Here is a 27,687-nt window from a genome sequence, read left to right as displayed (position 1 = left end):
GTACTGCTGTGAGGTGACATCACAGCTATCGCGACAGGTGAACAGGTGACGTCAGACAATGACAACACAACTGTAGCGACAAGTGACGTCAGGGGAGGATCACGACTATCGTGACATATGACGTCACGCGATGACATCACACCCGGGGAGCGAACTGCCCCGTCACTGCGGGCCTTTAGCGCCCTCCCTTATATAGCGGCCAGCAGGTCCCGCCCCCTGAGCCCGATTGGCTAAACTCCCCAGGAGCGTGTTTTTGATTGGTCGGGGCGGCTGTCAATCAGGGGCGGTGCCGTGTATAGCACCGGGAGGCCATTGTGGCTGGGGCAGCGGGAGGCGGTGGTTGGGGCCGGACCCGCCGCGTCCGACCCAGGTGAGGGGGCGGCCGTGAGGGGCGTGCTGGGGCGGCGGGGCTGGAGCCGGGGCGGGACGAGCCCTGCACCGGCCGGAGTCCGCGGCTTGTCCCGCGGCGCCCGCCCGCCGCCGCGCGGGCAGAGCCGGGGCGCCCCGCGGGCCGCTGCCCGGGCCCGGCCACCGCGGAGGGACGCGGGGGAGCGGCAAGGCCGGGCCCTGCCTCCTCCGGCCAAGCCCCCGTCCTGCCCGTGCCGCAGTGCCGGTCCCGCTGGGAGCCGCCTCTGCTCCTCCTGCTCCCCTCTCGTTCCGTGCCCGGCTCCGCCGGTGCCCGTGTGTGGCCGGCCCGGCGTTCGGCGGCCCCCAGAGCCCTGTCCGGGAAGGGAGCGGGACCGAGGGCTGCAGAACCCGCTCGGTGCGGCCGTGCCGAGCCCGGGCTTTCTGRAGCCGAAACCATTTCTTAGCAGAAGTTTTAGAAAAGATGTGAGAAAACTGGTTTTGCTTGCTTCTTACATAAACAGCAAAATTGGTTACAGCAGATGCACGTTTAAACTTTTTCTCTCTTTACACCAACTTGCCCTGGTAGAGTACTGATATCCTTTCAGTGTTTGCGTGTAACAGCTGAATGATACTATAACAGGTAGTGGTGAAATCTTCGTTTGGTCAGTAGTACTGAGGGTTGCTTAAASAGGAAAATATGCTTTCCAAGAGTTTCCAGTTGCAAGCTACCTCTAAACTCTGCTGTAATCCCTCGGCATTACTCACCTACTGCTTTGTTGCACTTTCGGTTTAAAGGTTGTGAGTAGAGGAATGTARCTCATTGTGGTTTTGTAGCTGGACTCTTACCTTTTGATACATATTGCTGTAAAGATTAAAAAATACCCCTTGACRCTATTGAATGATAGTGCTTAAAAGGGCACACCTGAATTTTAAGTGCTTTTGCAAGGGTGAATAAGAGAATAGCGGGAGATTTTCTGCACGGAATTCCCATATGTTTTCATAAATAAGTACATGTGTGTGTGTGTTTGTATGTATGTATATTTATTGTTAATATTGTCAGCAGTAGAACTTGAGCTTAATGCTTAAAAATCAAGCTAAGCATTGTCTGTAATAACATTTCTGTAACCAAAACAACCCTGGGCATGTGCTCCCAGTCTGTTTGTTTCATAAGCCTTTGACTTGAAACTATCCAGAGGACAGATCTGGTTAATAGTAAGTTGCCATTTTGATAAATATATTTTAGGGAAGTGTCTATTTAATACAGGGCATTTTCTATAGTGCAGTTGGTTTCAGCTTCTRAAGATTTCTCACTGGAATTCTGCGTAAGCCTGCTACTGGCAGATTTGGTGTGTTGGTTATTCTTCTAAGAGGAGAATAATGGATAAGTACTTATTTGGCAGTTATACTTCTTAGTTGCTCAACAGGAAATCTGTTCTTATTTGGGGCTCTTGTCCCTCGAATGGATTGTCTGAAGTCTTGTGAACAGCTACAATCCCATGGCACCTAATTTTACATTAATGTGTATGTTTGGAGTAAGATATGTGCTGATGCGTCCAAGCAACTTGATGCCCAAGTGAAAATTAAGACTCATGAAGAGTATTTGCACAGACAATTGCAAATGTGTTGAAATACACAAAACTTGAGTGTTCTGATGGCCAATTCTCTCTTTGCATGTTGTCTAAAAAGCTTGTCCTGATCTCCAACTGATTTTAAAAAAGTGGCTTTGTACAGACAAGGATTCTTACAGGGAGACTTTTTCAATATCAAGATAATTTTGTTTTCCCGTGTTTCTTTATCTCTCTTAAAGAAAAAATGTTTCATTAACCCCTGAAGAGGTACATCATAGTTCTTGTTTAACTAACAAGTTGATATCTTGTAACTTTATACCCAGTTTATGCAAAATCTGTACTTCTTTGGTTTTGTATGTAAGTCCTTGCAGAGAGAGAATCTTGACCTTCCAGCTGTACCTTTCTTCCAATAATGAAGGTGTAGTGAAAATACCATAGTTGCTCAAGATTTGTTCATCAAAAAACTTGAYACCTCAGAGTGCATAGCTTTGGAGTAATAAAAGGGTTAGAAAGAAGAGTGGGATGTACTAGGAAAGTCTGGGAGCTGCTCTTGAGGCATCACTTTGGTCTCATGTTAGTGTAATCTGGCTGTGGAACTGCATCTGATTGCCCCTAAAATTACTGTGTAGGAGATATCCTTTYCTTCCTTCTTCCCTCTGTTCCTGCYGTGATAGAGGCAGAAAGTTGGTAGCCCGCATTTTCCCTTTGCTGATTCTTTCTTCTCTGTTTTTTTTCTAAAGCTTTTAAGAGGAAATGTCGARTAAACTGACTGTCTAAATTACTGCTGGAGGTGACCCAGTTGAATGTCTGCTTCTTAGAATGCTGCATAGATTTTGAGAAACTAGAAGGTAAAAGGGGCTCGAGGCATTTCTTCAGAATCTCTTAAGGCTAGCTATTGCATTTGGTTTAAACTCAGTCCTTAACAGGATTTGGAGGTCTTCCACCTATTTTGCTGCAGATTCCTGGAGTCCGTCTGCTGACTTAAACATGGAAAAGATGCTGCTCCCTCCTACGTGCAMTGAGGAAGAGAGAAATCCAAATTCTAATTCTTGAAGCAACAAAAAGTTATTTGCATGTCTTTGTGCCCTTCTAGGGTGGGTGTCTGTGTTCCTCTTGAGGCTTTTCTGGTTTGCATTGGCTCACAAATATTCTGTAGGGCCAGTGAGGAGAGACACAAGCTGTTCTTTCTGTAGCCAAAGCAGACAGCACAGGACACAGCTGCTCCGGGGGAAGGGGCTGCTTGCATTTCCTGTTTTAAGGAGCAAGTTTCAAGTGATTTGCCTGTGCAAATAACTCTGGGCTCTAGTGKCGCTATCTGTCATAGTGAATGCAAAATTAAAAATGGGAGAAGTTGTTAGAGAGCTCTTCAGTAATTACTGTGGTAATTTTCTTCTAAGGTTTGGAAGAGGGATGAATACCTAGGAAAACTGGTGGTCTGTGCTCTTGTTAGTGTAGCACTTCAGAGCTAAAGAGRTTTAGTCCATTATGGTGCTCTCTGATGTGATTACTTACCTCTAATTCATTCTTGACAGATGGATTTCAGTTACTCTGTTGTGGCAGGAAAGTCTCTTAAACTGTAGCACAAAGCTCTAATTCTGTAGTACTGTAAGGACACTGGCTGATAGTGTGGGGTGTTGTGGTATGTATAAATGGAAAGGAGAATGTGTTGCTATACATCTGGATCAGGGGACATTGCTTGGCAAAGCCCTCCTTGAMATTTCCTGCTGAGCAAGGCTGAAAGGGATGTTGGAGAAATTGCAGCAGCCACATGGATTTGGGGGGCAGTTTTTTTTTTTCAAACCTGTTCTGCTGTTTTAATCAAGTCTTTTATTTAAATCCTGTTTCCTTCTCCATGGATGTCTGCTGTCACTTTTATCTGTGTTCTCAGTTTGAATGACATCAGTTTAAATTTTCTTTTTCCCTAAGAAATTAGTACAGTTCTAGCACATAGTTGTAGTAGTTGTAAGTTATGGAGCAGCCTTCAAGGAGTAGAGAGTTGTATTTGGGGGTTTTTGCTTTTAGAGCTGTTTACTTAGCTGCTTTTTGTTTGAGGGATTGGGGTCGGAACATGCATTCCATCAAAGCTATGAAAGCTGTAATTATTGTGTGTCTGCAAGTATTTTTCATTAACAGTGGTAATACATGAAACTGAAAGCATGTTTGTTAAATGGTGTGCTGTTGAAAAATTCATATGTATTGAAATATGTATAATATTTTCCATCTTTTCTGCCTGAAATTAGTGAGATATTGAACATTTGTTTTCTTTCTTTTTGTTTAAGATTTTGAAAACTTACCAGGTCCCTGAGAGAGAAAACTACATGACACTACACCATGACTGACAGTAAATGTGATAGTCAATTTTACAGTGTTCAAGTTGCAGATTCAACATTCACTGTGCTAAAACGTTACCAGCAATTGAAGCCCATAGGATCAGGGGCACAGGGCATTGTTTGGTGAGTAATAAATACTTTATTTAAATATAAAAGCTATAAATATAAAGCAAAATTTGCATATATTTCTGATAGAGGTACCAGAACATCAAATACTCATAATCAATTCTCTTGTTACAGGGTTATGGACTAAATAAATTCTAAACCAATTGCTTGCTATAGTTCATGTGCAAACCTATTTTTTTTGTATTTTAGGGAAAATTAATATTTGGATAACTGCATAAATTAGAATGGTCAACAAATCTCTTCCTTTCTCATTAACCACTTTATTTGTGTTTCTAGTTCTCCCATTCCCCTTGTAGTTGTGATATTGCAGTGTAAGGTATGACARTGGTGAGAGATTCTGGGTTTTACTCGTTTCTTCATCATGGCCCCCTTTCTTCCCCCTCTTTTATTCCCAATCACTCCTGTCCACTTCTAGGAGCCATCAATGCAGTGCCTTGCCATTAACTGGCAGGATGAGGCAAATCAGTGTCATTGTCACTCCATGGATTAACCAGAAAGGGATGCTGTGTGAGGGGTTGGGCTGGCCGGCTCTCCCTTGGTGTGTCACCCCAGCTTTGTGTCCAGCCTCCAGTGGCCCAGGACGTGGGAGTCCTTAGGCTGATCCTGGACCTTAGCCTCTTGTATGGCACCACACCTCTGGGCCAGCTAAAGGTAAACACTTTCAAATGTTTTTTAGACTGCAGCAATCCATTCTGCACAACTTAGTGCCAGCCCATATTTTGTTGGGCAAAACTTACTTGGTAACAGCAGAAATGTTTATTGATGTGGGTTTTAATTCCATAAACAGGGGAGCAAACAGATGTACTCAGGAGCTCTGTGATATTAACTTAATCACAACACATAGTGGGCTGTTCGTGCTTTGAATCCAGCCTGCAGTTTATCTTCATCTATAAAATCTGCAGAATAAGTGTGATGACTCACATACTGTGAACAACTCCTTATACAGCACCTGYCCATGTCTTCTTGGCCTTTTTGTAACCAAAATAAGTTATATAAGTAGGAAAACAGTGTATTTTTGTGAAAGCATGCCTTTATTTTTAAATTTTTTAGATTCCCCTATTGCCCTGCTGATAGGTGACAAGCAAAATGAGAACATCATATTTCATTCCTCTTCAGTGGGTTAAGTGATGGGGGAGGTCCTAGATCTTGGCCATTAGGTTTGGGTAAGATTTAGTTTAGTGCTGACCTTTTCCAGGTATAAGTGTTCTCAGAGTTATGCTTGGTTTAGATGGCATGCAGGAATTTGGGGTGGTTGAAAGCATTTCTCCTTTCATTAAAASCAGAGCATTTCTAAGCCAAATGACTTTGACTGTTTCTATGCTTCCAAATGAAATGTAGGTAGTGTTAAGGTCAATGTGTTGGGAGGAAGAAKAAATGATTTGATTTATTGACTTGTTTTGAAACTGCTTGATTTATGGAACAACAAAGTGAAACACTGTATAAATTTCACTTCCTGTGAAATAGCTCAAGTTGAACAAGGTGCAAAATCGTAATTTCTTCTGAAATCTCTTATAGTACACAAGGGAAAGATACAAAATACTAAAAGGTAAAATGTAGAAAACTCCGTGTAAGAGGAGTCCTATCCTACTATGTTTGACTGAAAAATTTGCCAAGCCATTAGTGTAACACACAGATGTGATGGTTTTTTTTATCATTGAGTGTTTAACATAAAAAAGGGAAAKTGTTTCTGGAGTTTTGTGTCTGGATTTCATTTCTATTATGAGAAACTTTTAGTGCTGCTTGTGTCACTTCAGCTAGGAGATGTCTGAATTTTCCTTTTTTTTTTCTCATGATGTTAATGGAAAACTCCATTGGTCTTGCTTCATATAGTTTTTATCTTTGATATTAAAATGTAAGAAAATAAGTAGGTTTAAAATACATACTTAGGAAAAATGGAGCTAGAAGAAGATTGAAAAGTAACTCAATTGTTATGTAGAGGACATTTCTAACTCATACTGCAGACAGGCTAGGAGAGAAATTGGATATACCTTTCGTGTTTTATGTACAAAGCACACACGTATTTAACTTACTGCACTTTGTTTCTAACTACTAATACRTCTGAAGTCTTGTAATCTGTTTTGGACTGAATCAAACTAACTTCTGTCTTCAACTTCCTGACATCTTTTTTTTTGTTTCTTGTCCTTGATTTCCTAAATTTTCTAGTGAMTCTCCAAAATAAGAGGTTCAGGGAGAGTTCTTCATATGTGTTTAGACTGAGATTTGACATACATCTGGTTTGTCAGATCACAGAGGGAGACTTCCCCTAAAATTATTCCTCTGTCCACTGCTGCCCTGTGATTTACAGCTTATTTATGTGGACCTGTTGGTTACTGATTTGATACTAATTCACTAGTCACTAACTTATGAAAGTCATTAAAAATTAAAGGCATTAATTAACATTAAAAATTAATTTACATGTAGCATGTTTTGGGTGAATACTGAAATATCAGTGTTTTTGTGTTTGGGAGGAAAATAATTTCTCCAACTMTCTGGCCAGTTGCTTTCCTCCCACTTTGTGTTTCCTTTTGCACAGGCATAAAGGCTTTAAATCAGAGGCTGATTTAACATTCAATAATGACTTATGCATTTCACAGAGCTAAGCTGAAATAAATGAAAATCTTTAGTGTAAGTGGCACATTGGTTCAAATTTGGAGGCATGTCCCAAGAAAACACATCATCTCCTGGTGAGCCCTGCTTTGTGGTGGTGTTKCTTTTTCCAGGAGGGAAAGCACTGACTTTATGCTGGGAAACTTGATATAAAATTGAGTACTGTTGTTCTCCCAGGAAAGCTGTACTTTCTGTAAAAATACTGTAGTGTGATGGTCCTTTTAAGTCTAGTGTCACATATATCCCGATGAGATAGGRAAGAAGCTCACAAAGAGCTTAAATGTGCTTGGAAAATATGTGAATGAGRATTCTTTCCTACCCTATGAAAGTAACATTAAATGGAAATAGGGTAATGTGGGAATCCTTATTTAAAACTGAAACTATTTAAAGACTGGAAYTCCTGAGTAGTATRTTCTATGAATTCACATATATTTTGCCAAATAGTCTGTGTGCTAACAAGGAAYAATSTTCCCACTTTAGTCTTGATAGATAATTTAGCTTTATATCCGTACAGATATTAAAGCAAGTTTACACTTTGACCTCAAACTGTAGAGGGAAGGAACAAGCACAACTGAAAAACAGAGTAAAATTGATGGTCATGTTCATTTTTGAACTTTTGTATTGCTTCCTTCAGTCTAAGTTTTTCATATTTCTCAATTCAATGGATTTTTTTCCACCCAAAAGCACATGATGAATGTAATTTTCTGCTAGGCACTACAATTTTTTATCRTTGTAAACTATCCACAGGAGACTATTGATCCCTGCAGAAGGGGTCATGGAGGCATGGTTGTGACTCTCCTTTAGCAAAGAGAAATTTCTACTGCAAATACTAAATGATTGTCAGTCAGCAAAAGTGTCAAAAAATATTCCAGATATACAGATTAGGCAGCTGGAATGCTTCTTGATTTCAAATAAGCCTAAAATATTTTTAGCTCTTGCAATTTTGACTGTGAGTTTTGAGTCAGCAGTTTTAGTMTAAAGACAGAAAGGAGAGCAGGAAGACCTCTAATAAAATGTCAGTGGCTTCTGTTTGTCTTATTTGTATTTATTAAAGGATGTTTCTTTCCTGAATTAAAATTAGGTGAAGTTAGTACAAATGGATTAGTGGATATGCTTTGTCTTAAATCTTGTTTCCATTCCTTCCTCACTTTGCCTGCCTTTTGCCCCCTCCTCTCCCTCAAACAGACTTCATTTTGTTTGTCTTTGAACACTTCTAGTGCTGCGTTTGATACAGTGCTTGGAATCAATGTTGCTGTGAAGAAGCTGAGTCGTCCTTTTCAGAACCAAACCCACGCAAAAAGGGCCTACAGAGAGCTCGTTCTGTTAAAGTGCGTCAATCACAAAAATGTGAGTCGGGCTTTGTGTTTGTCTTGTTACTGTGAGTTATCAAAAGAGCTTAGGATTTGCTCTCTCACTTGTTGTCAGTAACCAAAGGAATGGAAATAGTGACAGACTGGGAAGACTTGCTGTGGGCAATGCAGTTCTCCACAATGCATGGCTCGGTTTTTGGCTGAGCTGTTTTGGGGTGTGAAGTGTTAAGGGGAGGAGGTTTTTGCTGTGTTGTTGGTACCGGGCTGCCATCAGTGTCAAGTTTAGAGACCAGGCCTCACTCTTTTGCATTTGCCCTCTTTAAGCCATACTGCAGCAAAGCCTTTTTGGCACTGGGATAGTTTGTGAGTTTGACCATTGAAATGTCACTGTATTTAAATCTGAGCAAGCTTAGGCAAGTTTTTTATTAAATACAGTGTTTAACTGGTGGGTTTTTGCAGCACTGWCTACAAAAGTGAAATGTTATGGGTAATAATTGTGACTTTTGAAATCTTTAAACCTTATAAAGTGAGCCTTGATGTCAATACTTCATTTTTCAAATGCAAGAGTATATGGTTTATGTGACTGCTATGTTTTGGTACTAACACGAACTACAGACATTGCTGGTCATTGAAGTTGTGCAGTCAAGTCTCAGACTTCCTGCAGTCAGTTAGCCTTTCAGGATTGATTTTTAAGTAAGCTTAAGGTGAGGCCCTGATGTAGCAGAATAAAAAGCAAGGTGGTTATTAAAGATGGCAGTACAGTCAYTKTAGCAGTTCTGGAAATAGTACATCATAAKCTAAGTTGAATGGGATGGCATGGGGCACCTCCATGCACGTGGTGTTGGACAGGCTTGATTAAAATTCCTTGCACAGCATGTGATTTAAAATAAGAGATTATTATTATTTATGGGGGGAAATGGGATATGTTTCAGGCACTGRGGAGGGAGATAAAAGGTGTCATATAACTTTAAAAAAAATTAAATTATTATGTACYGTCTTGATTCCTTTGGCTGGCACACATGCTGCAGTTTGAAACTATTTCTGAACTGGCAGTTTTTCAGCATATGTGAATTAACTGCAGCCAAGTAACATTCAAATCGTGTGTATAGTAACAGTGTGCACTTTATTTTGTATAGTAACTTCTGCAATAGTGGAGTTTTATGTGAATTAAAACAGAAGTTTCTCCTAATATTTGTTTTTATTTTATAGATTATTAGTTTATTAAATGTATTTACACCACAGAAGTCACTAGAAGAATTTCAGGATGTGTAAGTACTAGATTTTTTTCATTTTCTCTGACAAATACTGGCCTAAGCTCTAGAGATGGATTTCCAGTGTCCTACAGACTTCATGCATTGAAAATCAAGAGTAGCTAAAAGCTGAAGTGGGAAATGAAAAACGGGTATTTACCTTTTATTCATCAGTCTGCCATATTTTGCTTGCATATGCATCTGGTTTGTGTGGATTGTCCTTCAGCCACGTGGATCACMTCAGGTTAATAACTTTGTCTGGATAATATGTGTACTAGTCATATCAGCACAACGGTATTTTGGCCTCAATTCAGAACTGAATGTATTTCTTTTTTATTYAAGCATTATCAATTGGTCTAGAAAGGATTCATGGCCATTTGATTGGTGGGATATCCCTAGGTTCCAGTGAATATGCTGTGGGGGATTTGTGAATAGGCTACTTGGGTAAAGGAGGGAATGTTTGTGTCTGAAGAGGGTAAGTAAATGTCAATTGAAACTTATTTTACGTTTCTTAGTTTTCACTGTGATTATCCTAATTTTCTTATTTTTTAGAGTAAAATACAGTGAAAGAGCATTTATGGTGCAATATCTGCAATCTCTGCTTCAGCTTCACTCAGTCATAGTTTTTCTTGATGCATATAGACAGAATTATTCCCTGTATTGCTGTTTATAAAACTWGTGGAATTTTAATATTTTGTGATGGAATATTGAGCAGTTAATTTTTAGTATTAAAACTTTTTGAATAGATCATTTTACTTTACAACTGGGATCATGTGTGGGTTTTTTGATAATTGGCTTTTTGACTCTTAGGTTAGCAAAGTAGTTGATTTTTCTTAAATATCTCTTAGGCCAAACCTGAACCTCATATGAAAACTAAGACTTGATTTTTCCTAATGCTTTTTTTTTTTTTTTTTTTTTTTTTTTTTTTTTTTTNTTGGTTATGGAGCTGATGGATGCAAATTTGTGCCAGGTTATTCATATGGAATTGGATCATGAAAGAATGTCTTATCTTCTTTACCAAATGCTATGTGGTATTAAGCATCTCCACTCAGCTGGTATCATCCACAGAGTAGGTAGTAGTAGATCATTAACAATACTCTTTGTGATCACAGTTGTTATGAAACCTTTATGAAAAGGGAGGAAGGGAAGGGGTTGTATAAATAAACATGTCCACCAGAGCTGGAAAATGCAGTTGTTAGTAATGTAAATTTTTGGCTTATACTGATTGTGGAGTGCATAGTGGGTGTGTGAGTTTTATTCTGTATGTTAATCCTTCCTTAACTGAAGTAATTTCTTGYTAGGATTTGAAACCCAGCAACATAGTAGTAAAATCAGATTGCACGCTAAAAATCCTTGATTTTGGACTGGCAAGAACAGCATGTACTAACTTCATGATGACTCCATATGTGGTAACACGGTATTACAGAGCACCAGAGGTTATCCTTGGAATGGGATATAAAGAGAATGGTAAGTTGCTGGATTAATGCTTTAAATCTTCTGTCTAAAGTATGTTTCCCTGCTTTAAAAAGAGGAGGGAGGGCTGGTTTCCCTCTTTGAAGTTTGTTGCTGAAGTATTCTAATCATGGTATTGAAAATTAAAATTATTACTGTGTTTTTTGTTGAGAGTATAATAGTTTTCTGTTTTGTGTCCCTTTCCTGATTTAACATTTACTGCTCCCTCTCCCCTGCTATAGTTATCTCTTGTCATATATTCACCTATTATCCTTTTGCCATGTTTTTTATTCTCAAAAGAACTGTTGAGACTTGATGCTGGCTGGTATAAAATAAACAAACCAAAGGATCAATATATAAATAATTAACCCTTTAATCAATGGGATTTATTCTGAAACATCTTCTTTTGGCAGTGTGTCTCTTTTTGCCTCTCTGATTATTAAYATAGGCTGCAGATCCCTATCATAAACCATGTCTTATATTCTCTGCATTGTACTTCAAGAGGCTGGGGTGTTACATTCTTATAACCAATACAGCTGTAATATCTTTAACATTCAGCAAATAGAATTGCTGCCAAAGAAATTGTCCTTGCATTGCTGGGCATTTTACCTGCTAATTTTTACTAGCACTGGACTTGTTTTCTTTTTGCTTTATCACAAGGGCTTGTGGATGCCATGGTTTAGTATACCTGCAATTTTRGCTGTGTAAAACAAGGCACTTGTGGGAGCTTGCTGGGCCCTTGATAATGATAAAAACACTTTAATTAGTGCAGCAGGCAGCTCGTTGTACAGCATGTGCTGATGTGGATCAGAACTTCAGCAGAGATTGTTCTGGTTGGGACAAAAATTAATTATCTGCAGGACTGCGGGAATACAGTATGAGCTTACAAACAAATACTTGTGCTATTTAAAAAAAAATTTCTTTAATCTTTTGTCCTTGTTGCACCTAACATATGATAGTGGATATCTGGTCTGTTGGGTGCATTATGGCAGAAATGGTCCTCCATAAAGTCCTGTTCCCAGGAAGAGATTGTATCCTTCATGGTTGTTTCATGAGTGTAAACACTGACTACGTTTTACAAAATGGTAATAACAAAATTCAGGAGCAATCAATTGGTGTTGATATGATTGAAAATTCATGTGAGCRGTTTGGTTTTCCACGTTGTTGTGTTTTACTGTAGATGCAGATGGTTTTGTTTGTTTTCCTCACATTTGTTCATGATACTTCATAATTTGATCATTTCACTTTTGTTTTCAGTTGATATCTGGTCAGTTGGGTGCATCATGGGAGAATTGGTGAAAGGTTGTGTGATATTCCAAGGCACTGATCGTATCCTTCCCTAGTCATCCTTGAATCCCATTCCACTTCCAACAGAAACACAATTCTATAGATCTGTATAAAAGCATAAACAATATTTTCTATAATATGTTTTACTRGATCCACTGTACTCTTTGAAATTAGTGTCATTAACCAAATTGTTGAGCTTTCCATTTTATTTTCWTAGTAGACTACCTTTCATGTAATTTGTAGTGGTTGAATCCAATGTGTTARGAGCTTCAGCTTTTGTAGTTTAAAAGGCAGATACTGCTAGGTTTGAAAAATAGAAAATATACTTAACTGCTTTTTTRCTCTTGTTCTTTGTAGATAAGTGTTTTAAGCAAAAACCTACAAAGTTACTTCTTAACTGTGCATGGATTTTGCTTATTGTTTGTTTGAACAGTAGACTCATTTTTTTTAATTGCACAATTTTTTTAGTTTCAATCAAATTTTTTTCTTGTTTATTAGCGCTTGCTGGGCAAAGGTGACCTAATGGCAAGCATCCTGCATGAGATCTTTTTTTATTACTGTTATTTAACATAAAAAGAAAAAACTTTCTGGAGGTTCTCTTTTTTTTCCATTTTATGAAAATTTTATTTTAGACTTAATTTTTCTGTAAGGTTGTTATTTTTCCATTTCTCTCTCCAATATTTTTGACCAAGATTTCATAGAATCATAGTTTCAGAATGTTTTGGGTTGGAAGAGGCCTTAAAAACCATCTAGTTCCAACCACTCTGCTTAGGGCAGGGACACCTTCCATGAGACCAGGTTRTTTCAAACCCCATCCAACCTGGCYTTGAATACTTCTAGGGATGGGGCAGCCACARCTGTTCTGGGAAACCTGTYTTTGWAATAGTGYGCCAGGTTTTTTAAGCCAATACAATATTTTTGCTCATCAACAAGGAGCAACCACCACTAAAAACATCAAGTGTCTATTTACAGATACYTGGATATCTTATAGAGGAGGACTTCCAATTTTAATGCTAAATTTCATGACACTAATCTTCAACAGTTGATCATACATTATTTAGTAGTATAATGATTGAACATTAAATAAGTATTTTTTTCTTCCTTTCTATACTTATTATTTTGCCTTTTGAAGCCTTCAGACCAACCTAACACAATTCTTCATGGATGTTATGTGTTTTCCACCTGCATGTTRTTAGCATGGGCTATTTTGATTTATTCATGAATAAATGAAGGAAATTTTGTTCGTACTTGTTGAATATGCAAGTTRTGATTTGTGATTCTCTCATGGTCACTGAAGCTCCACCTGTCTATGTTTCAAGGAGCCTCCTCCTCTGTTATGGAAGTGCATAGCTGTGCTTACAGGGATTTTTGCTTCACGTGAAAGTTTCAGTTCTCTTTAATGTGAGATGCTGACAACTGTTCTTGTGGTCGAGACTTTTCCTGAGTGATCACTGCGTGGGGCAGGTTGTCACCATACCTTCATCTGCAGGATTGTCTTGGCAGGTGGTTTATGGGCAGTGCTGCTGTGCATGGCCAGGAAGCTTTCCTTTTGTTGATTGTGTTTGGGGTTTCTTTTATTTGGTTGCTTTTTTTAAGTTAAATTTCAAAATGTCTTAGTATTTGGTCATCTAGAGGAGGGAGCCAAGTTGAGCTTATTATCCAATGCTGTGCCATCACTGTCTTCAGGAAAACCTACTCTTAGACTCAGTRATTTGWGTTTTCCCAGGTGGTGGATGGGGGKTTCTGGGATGCTTGCAGYAGTGCTCTGGGTGGAATGCAATGCTCTGCGTTGCCAGGGTGATGGATGCATGGAACCTGCTCCTCACTGTGCTGGGGAGGCCTGAGTTRCTGCCAGTTGCTGTTGTGCTGGAAATGAGAAATGTAGAAAAACAGGGAATGTAGATACCTAAAGTGAAATAATGGAAAAGCCTGGCAACAGCGGAGTGTTTTTGGTGTTCTCTGCCTATATGGAGAAGGAAACTGATTGCCTGACCWATGCAAGAAGCACGAGGGATATTTGTGCTTTCTTGGGGAAAAGTCATGCTTTATTGTGATTGTAATAAGGACTCTGTTTTCAACTTCTCCTCTTCTAGAGTCCCAAAAGGCAAATAGACTTGGCATGGATTAAATGCCTGGTTCCTTCTGACCCTGAAGTCTTTAGAATGGGGAGAGTAGTTTTGTCTGAAGGCTGCCAGGTCATTCACAGAGCTTACTCTGCCTGCTTTATACTCAAATCCCACTTGGGTTTCTGGTAAGAGGCTTATTTTAAGTCCATCCTATATTGAGAAKATTTTTTTCAACTTTCACCATCTGTAAAGCACTTTGAAACTGAGATACTGTTTTTTACCCATTTTTACCTCTAAAGTAGGACAGGTCATTAAGTTTTCTGCCCTCCCTGCACTCCTYTGAGACCTCAGTAAACTGGACTCTAATTTGATTATCTGGCTAACCAGGCTGCTGTTACTCAAAGGAAAAGCAACTTCCTGAATCTAGATCGGTGGAGATCTCATAAAAATCTATTTTTCAACTAGGAACAAAATTTCCTGTTGTATGTTAATGTTCTCTTTGTGCTCTGTTTTTGCATGAGTGTTAGCAATATTCATTTCTTAATTTTGATTTTAATACAGCTTTTCCATTGGAATGCATTCAATAAGCAAATAAAATTTTCAATCTTTGTGTTAGAAATCTAAAATCTTAGCATGAAGCAGTGACTATACACRTATTTCAAATTGTGTTCTTGGCACACTAACTGAAATAGAAGCATCTCTTTGTTTTATGTATAGTTCTTAATTCAAAGTACAGCATGTTTGTTGTTTAGTTGCATAATCTGTCTACCAGAATGGATTGGTTGAAGTGCTAGGTTGTGAATTTAGCTATGAATGTTTGCAAGGTCAATGGATAGGCTCTGCTGGAATTGCACATTCTTTTTATCAGGAAAAAGTGGGAAGTGTAAATCTGAGTAGACTAAAGTATCAGGAACATTAATGCAGTGTCTTCTCAGTGTGATAAATGAGCTTTGTTTCCCCAATGAGGCTGGTTCAGAGTAGGCTCTGGTATCTCTGTAAYGAGTGTCACCATGTCTGGGGAAAATGCCTTCGCCTGAGAGAGGGAGAAGGGACAGTCCTGAAGAAACATGAGGCACGATTTCAACTTGTGGCTTCTAAATACTGTTCTTACAAAATATTTAGATTTTGAACTTAAGAAGAGTTATCTGTATTACCGTGGTTGTTATGCTTAAACAAAGGAACCTGGTGTAGAACCTTCTGGAATATGGATTTCCTGTTCAGAACTCCTCTGGACCTTATCTGAAGCCGAAAAAGGAAAAGAAACAATCCCACCCTAACACCAACCAAAAAAAAGCCCYCAGCAATCCACCTATTCCCCTACAAAATGCTCCAACCCAAAGCTTGATTTCCTGAGGAGACAGGTACAAAATTCCGTACTTTGCATGGGATGCATTTGTACTTTAGGGTTTTTTGTGTATTTTTCTCTACCTTCAAGAGTCTTCACTGTTCCTCTTGTTATGTTGCACTTCAGAAGATTCCACATGAGCCTTTCTTTTCTGACCTTAGAGTTGTTTTGCTATGGATACAACTGCCAAGTAAAGTTTTTGGACTCCAGAAAAATATTATAATTAGAAAAAGATTCTTAAGCATAATGCATTCTGCAGCACTTCCGGCCTGTCCTTCAGATTACAAAATCTGAGTCTTACTTTTGTGTCAGTGTAGCTTTTTGCATGGCAGCTCAGAATACTGCTGATGCTACAATGAAATTCGTCTCTGTGTCCTCTSTTTGTTTCCATTAACTTCTCAGATTTTGTAAGTGGTGTTTTTGTGTAGTGCAGACCTCAAATTCTTCRGCTGATTTTCCTAAAGATACGGTGCAGATATTGATCAATGGAATAAAGTTATTGAACAATTAGGAACACCATCCACAGAATTCATGAAGAAACTGCAGCCTACAGTGAGGAATTATGTWGAAAACAGGCCAAAATATCTCGGTATTAAGTTTGAAGAGCTCTTCCCAGACTGGATATTTCCATCAGAATCTGATCGTGACAAGTTAAAAAGTAAGGCGAGTTTTTCCTCTTTCTTTTTCTATGATGATAGTTTAAAATATCTGCAGCACACATAATTTAAAAACTTAATAAAATGTTTATTGCAGTAGGTGTCAACACTAAAAGCTGYATACTTTGTTTCTTTCCTTTATGATAAGTTTTGGGATCTTAGTTACTAAATACACATTATTTCCCTGTCTGTCCCCAGGATTCTGTTTAAATCTTTAAATTTTAGTTCTCTGAATAATGTCTGTCACTTAATGTTCTGCAAAAGCATTACTTGTTATTAAGGTAATTGTTGATCATCTTTTCTAGTGCATACAGCTTATATTGACTATACCTTATCTTTTGATAATTACTGAGAAAATTAAAAAAACCAAAACCAATAACCCACCTTATTATATTCTCTAGAACATAAGTGAAATGTTGCTGTGTTCCCAATATTAATTTCCTTTGTCAGACATTAAACTCTACAGCTCTTTCACATGTGTGTTCTTTTCACCTTTACTTTTTAGCCAGCCAAGCTAGAGATTTATTGTCAAAAATGCTTGTAATAGATCCAGACAAGAGAATTTCTGTAGATGAAGCCTTACGTCATCCTTATATTACTGTCTGGTATGATCCAGCTGAAGCAGAAGCTGTAAGTTTGCAATTAAAACAAATTTTTAAGATTCCAATTTTATTATGTCAAAAATACCTTTAATTTTAGTCAAGAGCATGCTTTGAACTTGTTTATTGGCTAGCAGGAGTCACACAGGAAACCTTCAGATGAGCATCAGGGGCAGAATCACCTGAAGAACAGCTACTGGTGGGAAGTTGATATAATTTTGAGAGTGGTTGTTGATATTTCATTTTACTTTGCAGAAAGAGGTGCCTATTGCCATTGGTGGCAATGCATGGCTTGTTTGAAACAGGGACTTGCTCTAAAGCCCTTTGAAGCCTTACAATTTAATTTTAGTTGATGCTTTTAAACAACCTTTCAGTGTGAGGCAGGACTTAAAAGCAGATTCTGGAGTTGTAAAATGAACGTGTCTTTGAGGCATGTGGAATAAACTGCCATCAATGAAGGTAAAAATTGCTAAAAAAGTTGTCATTTTTAGATTTTTTTAGTTGTGGTTGGGTGTGTTAACCTGATGTAGTAGACACTATAGATGTTTCTTTTCTTTGTAGCCTCCACCTCAAATCTATGATGCACAATTGGAAGAAAGAGAACATGCAATTGAAGAATGGAAAGGTAAGAAGTGAGCATGACAACTTACATTTATTGCAATATCTTGTGTTATTAATGAGTGGCTACAGTGTGTGCTGGATTGTGTAACTGACTGGAACCCACTTTTCCAAATAAGCAGTGCTGCCTGGGGCAACAGGAAAGGAAATAAATAATGGAAACATGTTGTGGGTGAAGTGAATACATACATAGGTGTGTGTATGTCCATATATATATGTAACATTCTCAGTTCTGTTCTGCTGTAGTTTTCTTTTTTCCTTCTCTTTTATTCTTAAGTATCATTTGTTTGTATCATTTTTTCATTGATAGAGAGTTCACTGAAAAAGAAACATGCCTCTTCTCAGTGTGCATTATTTAAGCCACATCTCTTGACAATATTTACTAGTTTATTTGTTCTAGAAATCCTAAATAGCAGGAGAGTTCTTTGGTGTAGTTTTTTTTTTTCCTAATCTCATTGCTTATTTATTGACCAAATAGATTGAACTGTTGACTTAAACAAAAGAATAAACACCACTGTGGTATTGAAATCAATTCCACCTTRCAGGTTTAGTCAAACCCATTAAAYGGTGAGGCAGTTAAAATTTTAACATCTGCCATCACAAGACCAATGATAATAGACATCTTTTATGACTACTTTGAAAGCTGCTTGCTTTTGTAAAACAGCTTTATAAATTTCAGTTATTGATTCTGGCTGATACATTCATACGTTATCCTTAGGGCATGCCTGCACAGGTAGGTAGGCCTCAAATCATCTTTGATTACTGCAAGGTGGASGAGTAAAATGGATCAGCTAAATCTAATGGAATGCCTTTGTAAACATTGTTACTCAGAATTAAAGAGTTCTTAATCTATTTAGRTACTGTTATCTACGGCACCTTAAGACTATGGCTATATACAGAAGCTTCTGAGATTCAAATTACAGCTGTGTTTTTTTTCTGGTTGTTGTTTGGGTGCCTGTATCCTAAGTTGTCCTTGATTAGTAAATGAGGGTTTTCATACAGTATTTTAACTGTTTAACCTTCTTCAAAATATCCAGACTTTCCTCAATACACTTATGGAGATGRTTCTTCAAGAATAAATATTTGTGTATTATTTTGTTGTCAAAGTAAGATTTCCCGGATGTTTTGCATAAAATCTGATATTTAATTTTCTTTTACAGTTAACGTTGGTGTATTGTAGGAATGCATAAAATTTTGGGGTGGGATATTTGTTATTTTTARGTGGACAGCTATGGTATGTATGTAATATGTTGGTTTTGGTCCAGTCCTAATATCTTTCTGTGAATTGTATGCAAATCCTCTGTGATCTTACATTGTTTTTTCTGTCTCTTCTCTCTTTCSTCCCACCGTTCTCTCATAAGAATTAATATACAAAGAAGTTATGGATTGGGAAGAAAGGAGCAAGAATGGTGTGGTAAAAGATCAGCCCTCAGGTTAGTCATTGTTTCAGTAGTTCTATAACAGTCACGCATAGTGCTGGTCTAGTGAATGAAGAAATCCTGCTTGGTAAYCCAGGTAGGCAAAGCTTTTGTTGTTTGGGACTCTTGAGACTGATCTGCCTTTGAAGATCCTTGTGGTCTGGTTTTTTATTATGAACTTTTAGAAAAACTTCTCTAATGTTGTGTGAGTCACACCCTGAGCTTCCTTCTCCCCAAAGGGCTCAGTCATCAAATGAAATTATTAACACCACATGACCTCACCTGGTGCATTTGTAACTTCTGTGCTGAATKCTGTTCAGTGGCTCAGCATGAACCCCTTTCCTTCAGGGTTGAACTGCATTAGGGCTCCCTCAGAATAGTTAACAGTGCAAAGTATTTGTGCCCATGATTGAATCCTTGTGTTTGCTATTTTCTCATGGCACAGTAATCAGAATATTGCACTGTCTCTTATTGAATATATCCCTTAGATTTCTTGACACTCAAGTTCACTATTCACACTGTGCACTGTTTGTTCTCCCTTTCTGCCACGGGGAGGGAGAAAAATAAAAATCTCTTGAAAGGTCACCTTGGCTTCTGAGTGCTAGGGCCCTTAGTGCTTGCTTTTCTCCTTTTTTATTAATTCCTCCATTTTCTAAGGATTTCTGTGGGTAAAGTGTTGCTCACAGCCCAGAAGCATGGTTATTTGTGTCTGCAATATTGTCTTGCCTCAGATTTTATTATGTTTGGTTTTCTTAGCACAGATGCAGCAGTGAATAGCAACACCAGTCCTTCCCAGTCATCATCTATCAATGACATTTCATCCATGTCAACAGAGCAAACATTGGCCTCAGACACAGACAGCAGCCTGGATGCCTTGACAGGACCCCTCGAAGGATGTCGATGATCAGCCACGATTGCAGACTTGACTTTGGAAAAGAACTCTTGTTTCCATTGGGCCTGAATTGCTTGTGAGTTAATGGAACCAAGTAGAAAAACTCCATGTTCTGCATGTTCTGCCTGTTGTTTTTTTTACTCAGTTGTTATGAAATTGCCTGCTTAATGTTATAGAATAAAAGMAAATCAATGTCTAAAGAAAAAAACTTTTAAATTTAGACACTATTATAGGCTTTTCTTTGTTTCAGCCTATTTCAGGTGAGCAGTTATAATAGACTTTTAGCCAATAACTCCTCTTAAGTAGGTTCATCAATCTCCAGTCCCAAGTGGCAGGCTTCTGTGACACAGTGGTTGTTTACATTTTAGTACAGTATTGCTCATTAGTAGGTTTTTTGAATGTATAGTCCCTATGAAGTTTGTTTCAATGTGTGACTGTGGCAGTTTGCTTTATTTAACAACTGGAGTGTTGTGTGTAAGTGTGAGCTCACATGTAGAATACTCTCAGTACTATGTTTAAAGGGCAGTTTTTCTTCCACATAGCACTTTGTTTTTTAATTAAGCCCTTTCTATCTTCACTTTTCAGCAATTCTCTCTTCTTGTAGAAGAGATAAACGTGAAATTTAAAGCATAAAGCCATTACTTTGTATTTCACCTGAGTGTCTAACTTTTTCTGTCTCTTGAATGTGGATGGAAGGTACAGTAGCTTAAACAAATCTTGAGGAAGGATGAGTGACTTTTCTGTGAAGCAGTGCCTGTTTAGAGGAGGAGAGTGTGCTAAAATGTCCTGTATTTTCTAGCTTGTGATACTCATCCTTTAACAAACTTTAAACAGAAGAAAGTTTATCTGTGATGCTCTTCATTCACTGCAAACTGATAAAAGGAGAAATGGCTTGGAGAGACTTGCAGCCTCAAAAAGCTGCATRAATATTTTCCATTTTTTTAATGGGTCCATTCTATCTAGTGAGTAATTAAAGAAATAAAAGTACAGTAGTTCTGAGTCACTTGTAAATTAATATTTAGTTAACAGAGCTTAGCTCTATTCTTGCCTTAGGAAAACATCTCTATTTGTAGTGGAGAAGACAAACATAATAAATACATATTTCCTAAATGCAGTGTCAGACAAGAGGAGGAGGTTATTTGCTATTTCCATACAGACTTATCAATACTGTTTTCAGAATCAGATAATACAAAMTTGCCTGTTACATTGCACAATCTGTTGAATTAGAAAATGCATTTGCAGTAGAGTAGGGCTTAAATTCCTTTGTAACACATATGACTTTGTGCATGTTCACTTTGGAATGCACAGGTGAAACTTAGCTAAAGGATYTCATGTGTGCATTTGTGTGACTAAACTATAGAACTGTAATAGAGATGTACAAGATGAGTGTAAAACACCACTTTCTTAAAGGCACTATGTTTAGCTGTTGATCAGATGCTCTTGTCTTGAATATATATATGGAACCTGTAAAATATACTGGCCCAGACAGCCACTGCATTACTGACATACTTCTCTTGGAAAACACAATTGTCCATTGTTCCACACTTTATGACTAGAAAAGCAGCCCTTTCTCCTTATGCAAACATTGCTTTTATATTAAAAGTTTATCCTTTTTTAGTAGCTTAATTTGTTGTAGCAAAAAATATTTAGATTTTAGTGTCCCAGAAAATTTCAAAAACCAAATTAATTAGTGTTAAATTCAGAATTGTATTCTGGCATCTCTGATTTTTAAAATTGTATTTAATTGAATTGCAAGATACTAGGGCTTGTGTTTTTCCATATTGCTTGGTTTTAAACCTATGGATAAGTTACTTTTATTTTGAATACTGATGGTATATGTGAAATACTTTTAGGGCATTCTTGTCACTGGGAAAACGTTTAAAAATACCTATCTACCATACAGCAGAACAGTACGGTTTGCTATTCATTTGCTTTTTTTAGTCCTTATTTGTGTAAGTTAAAATAGCTGAAGACACCTTTTTACAATGAACAATTAGTGATTCATTATGGAAGTCATCTGCTGGATTTAATTTTTCAAGACTTTAAAATTTTTCAGCTGGAGGTRCACTGTGCTATGTTAATTTTAACTGTTCCTGCTTTAGAAGACTTAAAGATTTATTTCTTTTTCCCCATGTGGTTTGAATATTCACAGCRTTGAATGTTTCCTGTTGGACTTGGCTGCTCAGCACAATGGAGGGTTGGACCAGATGACCTCCAGGTCTCTTCCAACCTAAATTATTCTGTTGATTCACATTGTCTTTTAATGTTTTTACCAAAACTGTCCTGTCTTCACAACTTGAGCCRGTATCTGACCTTCTCCTAGTACATACTGTTAGCTTGAAGATACACTCTTGGAGCAAGAAAAGAAGCCTCAACCTTGAAATTAACTGAGTTTATTTGCAGGGAAAGCTGTCTCATATCTGATTTTTTTAATGTCTTCTTGCTTTGGCATACATTGAAGTGTAATTATAGAATGCCTTCAGAGCATGCATGAAATGTCTGTGAATATTGTAGATTCTGAATCCAGCTTAATTCAAAACCAAATTGCAAATGCACCTGGGTCTCCAGAGGACATATATGCAGATGATATCCACCCAAACCCGTGCAGGTGCATGCTGCAGTTCCCAGGCTATCCCACTGTGCACGTGTAGGCCCTCAATGCACTGCATGCAGCTTCTCCCCATATCACTGTTCCTGACTGCAAGGGAAATTCAGTGCCACGTTTGTGACATGGTTGTCAATGCTGCGAGAGCCTCCTCGCTGATGGAARACAAAATGCAATGTAACTTGACAGGGGTTTAAAAATTAAGAGAGTGTGGTGTGCAATATAATCACTTTTATTCCTAATACTAAAATTGTGTATGTAAAGTGATGCAATTGACCATTTTTTTGCACTTTGGCATTTATAAATATTTATATGTATTTAAAGATTAAGAATATGTGCGTGTATACATAGATATTAAGAAAACAGCTCAGTTTTGTAAACATGAATGTTACTTTCCTTTGAGAGACTTTGTATAGTGTTAACACTACTGCAGTATACATAGACAATTTATGAGCTATGACTAAAATAAATGGTGGTCACCATAGATACAATCTGTAAACTTAACTGCTCACCTGAAAAAGAAAGGGATCTTTGGCTATCAATCAGATAATTTACCAGAAACTTGTTAAACATCTCAACACTGAGTAGCTGAATGGCATTGCAGAAATGGAGTATGTTTCAAACAGTTMATTTCATCTGTGCTCATATAATTTTTCCTCAAAAAAACCTTAGAAAGAAAAGCTTGGCATTTTGCAATCTGGGCAAGCAGCCTGTAAGTGTACTTTGAGGAAATACTGTGATATGACAAGTCTAGGTCTTTATGGAAAAAGACAAGAAACGAATGTCAAAATTAAGGCTTTGTCTGCATGGATCATACAAACTAAACTAGTCTAAGGACTGGAAACTACAGTTTGAAAACAGCCTTTGAAGCTTTGTAATGTTTCCATCACGGATTTGCATTTTCTTGTCAAAATAATGAAAAACTCAACCTTGACTAGAAATTAAGTAGTTGGTTTGAGAGTTTCAAAAGCTSTTAGGAAACAGAGGGCTCTTGAGGTTTTGTCTTTTTTTGCATCCTAACAGAGGGTATGTGTTTACTCCAAATTAATTAAAAGAAAAAAAGAAGCTATTCCATATGTTTAATTTTTCTTTCTTAAAGGAAGGACCTTAAATGCTAAATCGCTTTCCTTAAAATTATAATTTTATGGATGAAGTAGGATTTAGCTATCCAAAACACAGCTGACATACAGARTCTCCAAGGACAGGGTGGGTGAGCCTTGTGTTGTCACAAGGGTCACCCTCGAGCTGGGAGGTCACAGCTCCAGTGCAGACAAACCTTTGTGGTCATTGGGGAGCGCGGGTTCAGCCTTGCAGCAGCGCAGAATGTTTGGGGTAAATGCTGAACTTTGTCTGCATATTTTACATGTGTCATGGATTCTATCAGGGCTTGATGCTAAACATAGTGAGACCATATACTGGTAACCACATTCTTTCCTGGGATGTGTGTTGTGTAATTCCTGCTCAAAATTGATTTTGATCCGGGGACACCTGCACCCAGATGCAGAATTTGGACTTGAGTTCTATAATGAATMTAGGGATTTCTTTGCTTTTCCAGAGTGTCTTGAATTTTTTTTTTTTAACATGTTGAAATATGACAAAAAAAAGGATTCTGGCTCATTATTTTACATATTTTAGATTTGTCTTTTACATGAGTGATGTTCTAAAAGCTTCTTACACAAGTTGTCAAATCAGTTTTGGTTTTTGCCCGCTYTGCATGCTAAAATGTCTGGAGCTAAAAATGTTTTAAGTAAACCGTCTTTTCTCATACTAGCTTTGGAGGAAAGTGGAGAGATAACCATTGTTTCTGTTTGTGTTTTATAAAATTATTATTTTTGTAGCTAAAATTTCAGTTGTTGGATTTCAATCCCACAGTGTTGCTTTGTGGATATAAATCTCCTGGGTCTGCTATTTCAAAGAGTATRTGTATAACAAGTCCAGTATAAAATTAAACTAATAAAATGCACTCTTCAACAATTTGTTATTGAAAACATGGCAAATCATTTTGGTCCAAAAATTCAGAACAAATTAGATAAAGTACATTTACCTTAAGTTTATTCCTTGATGCTGCTGCTTATTTTTTGAAAAGGTGCTTGCAGTTTTGCACAAAAGAAGTCAACTTTATTAATTGCTGGGTTTGAAGCACTTTAGGATTCTTCTAAATACAACCAGTATATGGTGTAAAAAGGAATGACATAACATGCTTAATGTGTTTAAATTTTGGTTGTAATCTTTGCTATTCTGATAGATTTGATCAGCATGTTTCTTAAAACCTGTTTTCAGAGATTTGAAATCAGTCACTTTTTGGGTGCTGAAATTAAACACATGGTAAGAGATCATTTTGAGAAATACCTTTTGAGTGGGTGACTTGATTGGCAATGTGRCTGCCTAGCCATCTATTAGATAAAGACACAGCAATGTCTGTTCCTGTAGCAAGGGCAGCTCGCTGTGAGCACTAGGATCCTTTTTCTAAACCAGTTTTTCTTAACTCTTGGCTATGCATCATAAAGGAGTTGTATATGCTGTGGTAAAGCCAGGACATCTGCTTTGTGGGACTCAGCTGCAGCAGATGCTCTGTGACTACTGCAGGAAGACACCATCCCTGCTCTAAAATCCACCTTCAAACCCCTGGTATTTGCTGGGGTTCCCTTGAGCAAATCCCYGTGTTTTTTCCCAGGCTGGGCAGTAGCTCAGCATTCCATAGGCTCTTCAGGATAACAAAAGCAGAGGAGAAAGGAATCAGGTACGAAGAGCATTTGATGTTGGCTGCCTGAAGCAGAGACCATGTTTGTTGCTGATCACAGAGCTCCTTAATACCCCTGAGCATGTGCTGTTGTCTTGTACTCTAATGGGAAAAACCTTTTTTTGAAAAACCAAGTATGTCACAGGCTTTTCTATGAATTCAGATGCTTAAATTGGTGCTAATTTTTTAAAAGAAAATGTAACAGATGGTTAGCAGTGTATTTGTCTGTTTTTGATACCTATATTTTCTTAACTGGTGGCRAGCCAAACTTTATAAAATTACTAATGTGCATTTTCAGCTTCATCAGATTCCCAGATTTTCCTAAAGTAAAATGTTTAAACTTCCATGGTAATTACTGCTTCTTCGGAGCCATTGCTTTCAGGTGTTTTATACACTAATAAAATGAACACAATTAGAACAGACAGCAACACCTAACTATCCCTTTCTTTAAATCACAATGTGGTTCCCCAGGTGGTTTTAGCAGTTTAGTGTGATCAAGATGCCTAATTAAGAGCAAATCAGATACCTGTGTGCAGTTAACTCAGTACATTGAAGCCTTACGTGGTTATTAAGATAATTTATAAAGATTATACAAATCTTCATCTATTTTAAAGAGTGTATAACAAGCAGAAATAATGAACTGTTTTTCATACAAATTAAAATGTAAATTCCAGAAAATATATTATTTAATGTATTACAGAACACGGGCTATTAAAGAGTGTAATAGGCTCATTGGGTGATTTGTTATGAAATCTAATTTTATCCAATGACTCAAGTGTAGTTCTCCAAAACGTAGTTCTTTGAGAATTTATTTTGAAATGCCTTCAAGTATTAACTCCCCTCAGAGTTCTTTGTTAGTTTGGTCCTCTTTCCCACCTTCYGTTTACCAAATGTCACCAAAAGTAGCATCAAGCCCTATCACTTGTTACAGTGTTCTGGTTTTATGGCCTTAATATTAGTTATAGTCTGGTATATAATTTCAGAAGAAAGATGTACTTTGAAGTCTAACTATAGATACATGTGGCCTCTTCTGCCTATGGAATTAGGCTTTGATTGTCATATCTCATTCTCGATGCTTGTGCAATAGGAACATGTTCCTCTCAATGCAGTGGCTATTTTGTCTGATGCTGGACTTTGTTTTCAGGATGACTAGAAAGGTTTTTTGGGTTTGTTTGTTGTTGTTTTGTTTTGTTTTTATGGACAGCAGTCATGCTTCATTGGTTTTTTGGACTGATACTCTTTAGGAAACTAGAATTTCATAAGGAAAACTGTCAATAACTAGTTCTGTAGTTCTAGTTGAAGTCTTGTTCTGAAGCTTTTTGGGTTTTTTTTTTCTTTCCAAAAATGGTATTGTAAAACAGTACTAAAGCCACTGTAAAATTACAAATAAATATGTATACATAAAAGATTTGAGCAGTCTGTCTTATTTACTATGTTTTTTTCATTCTTGGCTCTTCCTGTGTTGAAGTAGAATGTTTTGTATAATGGATTTCCAAACATTAAGTTTCAGTTACCGCTTTAGCTTCCAGCTAACCGAAATGTAAGTGTTGGCATGAAAAATAAATGAAAAAAAAAATTTAAGAAATTGGTTGGAGCAGCTTTTTCCTGAACAACTGGAACATTTGGACRCATTAACAGCACTTGGTTTTACTGCCAAGTGTGTTTGAAACTTATTTGGTTTTTTTGTTTATGTGGCAGAAATTTGAAAAAAAATAGTTCCACTGTGCTTCTTTGGAGGARTCTGTAAATATTTTTGCAGACAGTGATGAGGTTTCCAAGCACCTTGCAGAGCTGTCTGCTCTAACTCCRGGGAATGGGAAGTAGAACTGAACTGCTGCTTTGATCTACTGGATTTAATGAAGGGCTTCTGGTATTAAAGGGAGGATTAACAGCTGCCTTCCAAGACCCAGAGTGAGGGCTCTCAGCCAGCCTTTGGTGTTGTGAAACTTTCACCTGGGACAGTCTGAAATAATTTTAACAGCAATGTTGCTTTTTTGTGTAAAGAACTTTGAAGTTTTACCTCTTCTTTACAAGAGTTTGCTAGAGAATATCTGGATAAAGCACGGATGCCCAGTGCATCACAAAGCATCCCTGTATTAGATGATAGGATGTTTTTGAGGCTGCTGTTTTGAACTACAAGGAAGATCTAATCCATCAAATACAAACAACAGCAACAAAAATAAGCAGTATGATGATGTGTGAGCAGGGAAGTGCTTTACAAAGCATTATCCAAAAACATTCCTTACATAGCCATAGCTTTTTATATTTCCTGCAAGTTCTTGAAGCTGGCCGGACAGTTTTAAAAAACTGAGGAGGGAGCAATGTGATGAAAACAAGACTCAAATATTTTTGGAGGAAAGTGGGACTTCAAAAGTTGATCTTTTTCATAGCAGATCTGAAAAAGTAGAAAAAAAGAAACGAGAATTCAAGTGCTGGAATTCAATGGTAAAACACTCYAGCAGGTGTGACA

The 27,687-nt window shown here is 37.7% G+C and overlaps 1 protein-coding gene across 1 annotated transcript; it reads left to right on the top strand.

Moving 5' to 3' along the window:
- Positions 1-294: 294 nt before the first annotated feature.
- MAPK9 (mitogen-activated protein kinase 9) lies at positions 295-26,660 on the top strand. Its single transcript, XM_057373660.1, has 12 exons — positions 295-370; positions 4,196-4,369; positions 8,197-8,326; positions 9,499-9,556; positions 10,469-10,608; positions 10,841-11,006; positions 12,249-12,320; positions 16,165-16,347; positions 16,851-16,975; positions 17,506-17,569; positions 18,924-18,995; positions 19,742-26,660. Exons 2-12 carry the CDS (start codon positions 4,248-4,250, stop codon positions 19,882-19,884), a joined length of 1,275 nt encoding a protein of 424 aa, XP_057229643.1. The 5' UTR covers positions 295-370; positions 4,196-4,247; the 3' UTR covers positions 19,885-26,660.
- The last annotated feature ends 1,027 nt before the right edge of the window (positions 26,661-27,687 follow it).

Source organism: Malurus melanocephalus, unplaced genomic scaffold (assembly GCF_030028575.1).
Source record: "Malurus melanocephalus ecotype Western Australia unplaced genomic scaffold, MMel_1.1 scaffold_205, whole genome shotgun sequence".
Classification (NCBI taxonomy): Eukaryota; Metazoa; Chordata; class Aves; order Passeriformes; family Maluridae; genus Malurus; species Malurus melanocephalus.
Note: the sequence above shows the minus strand (reverse complement) of the source record. Positions and strands in the feature narration are given on the sequence as shown.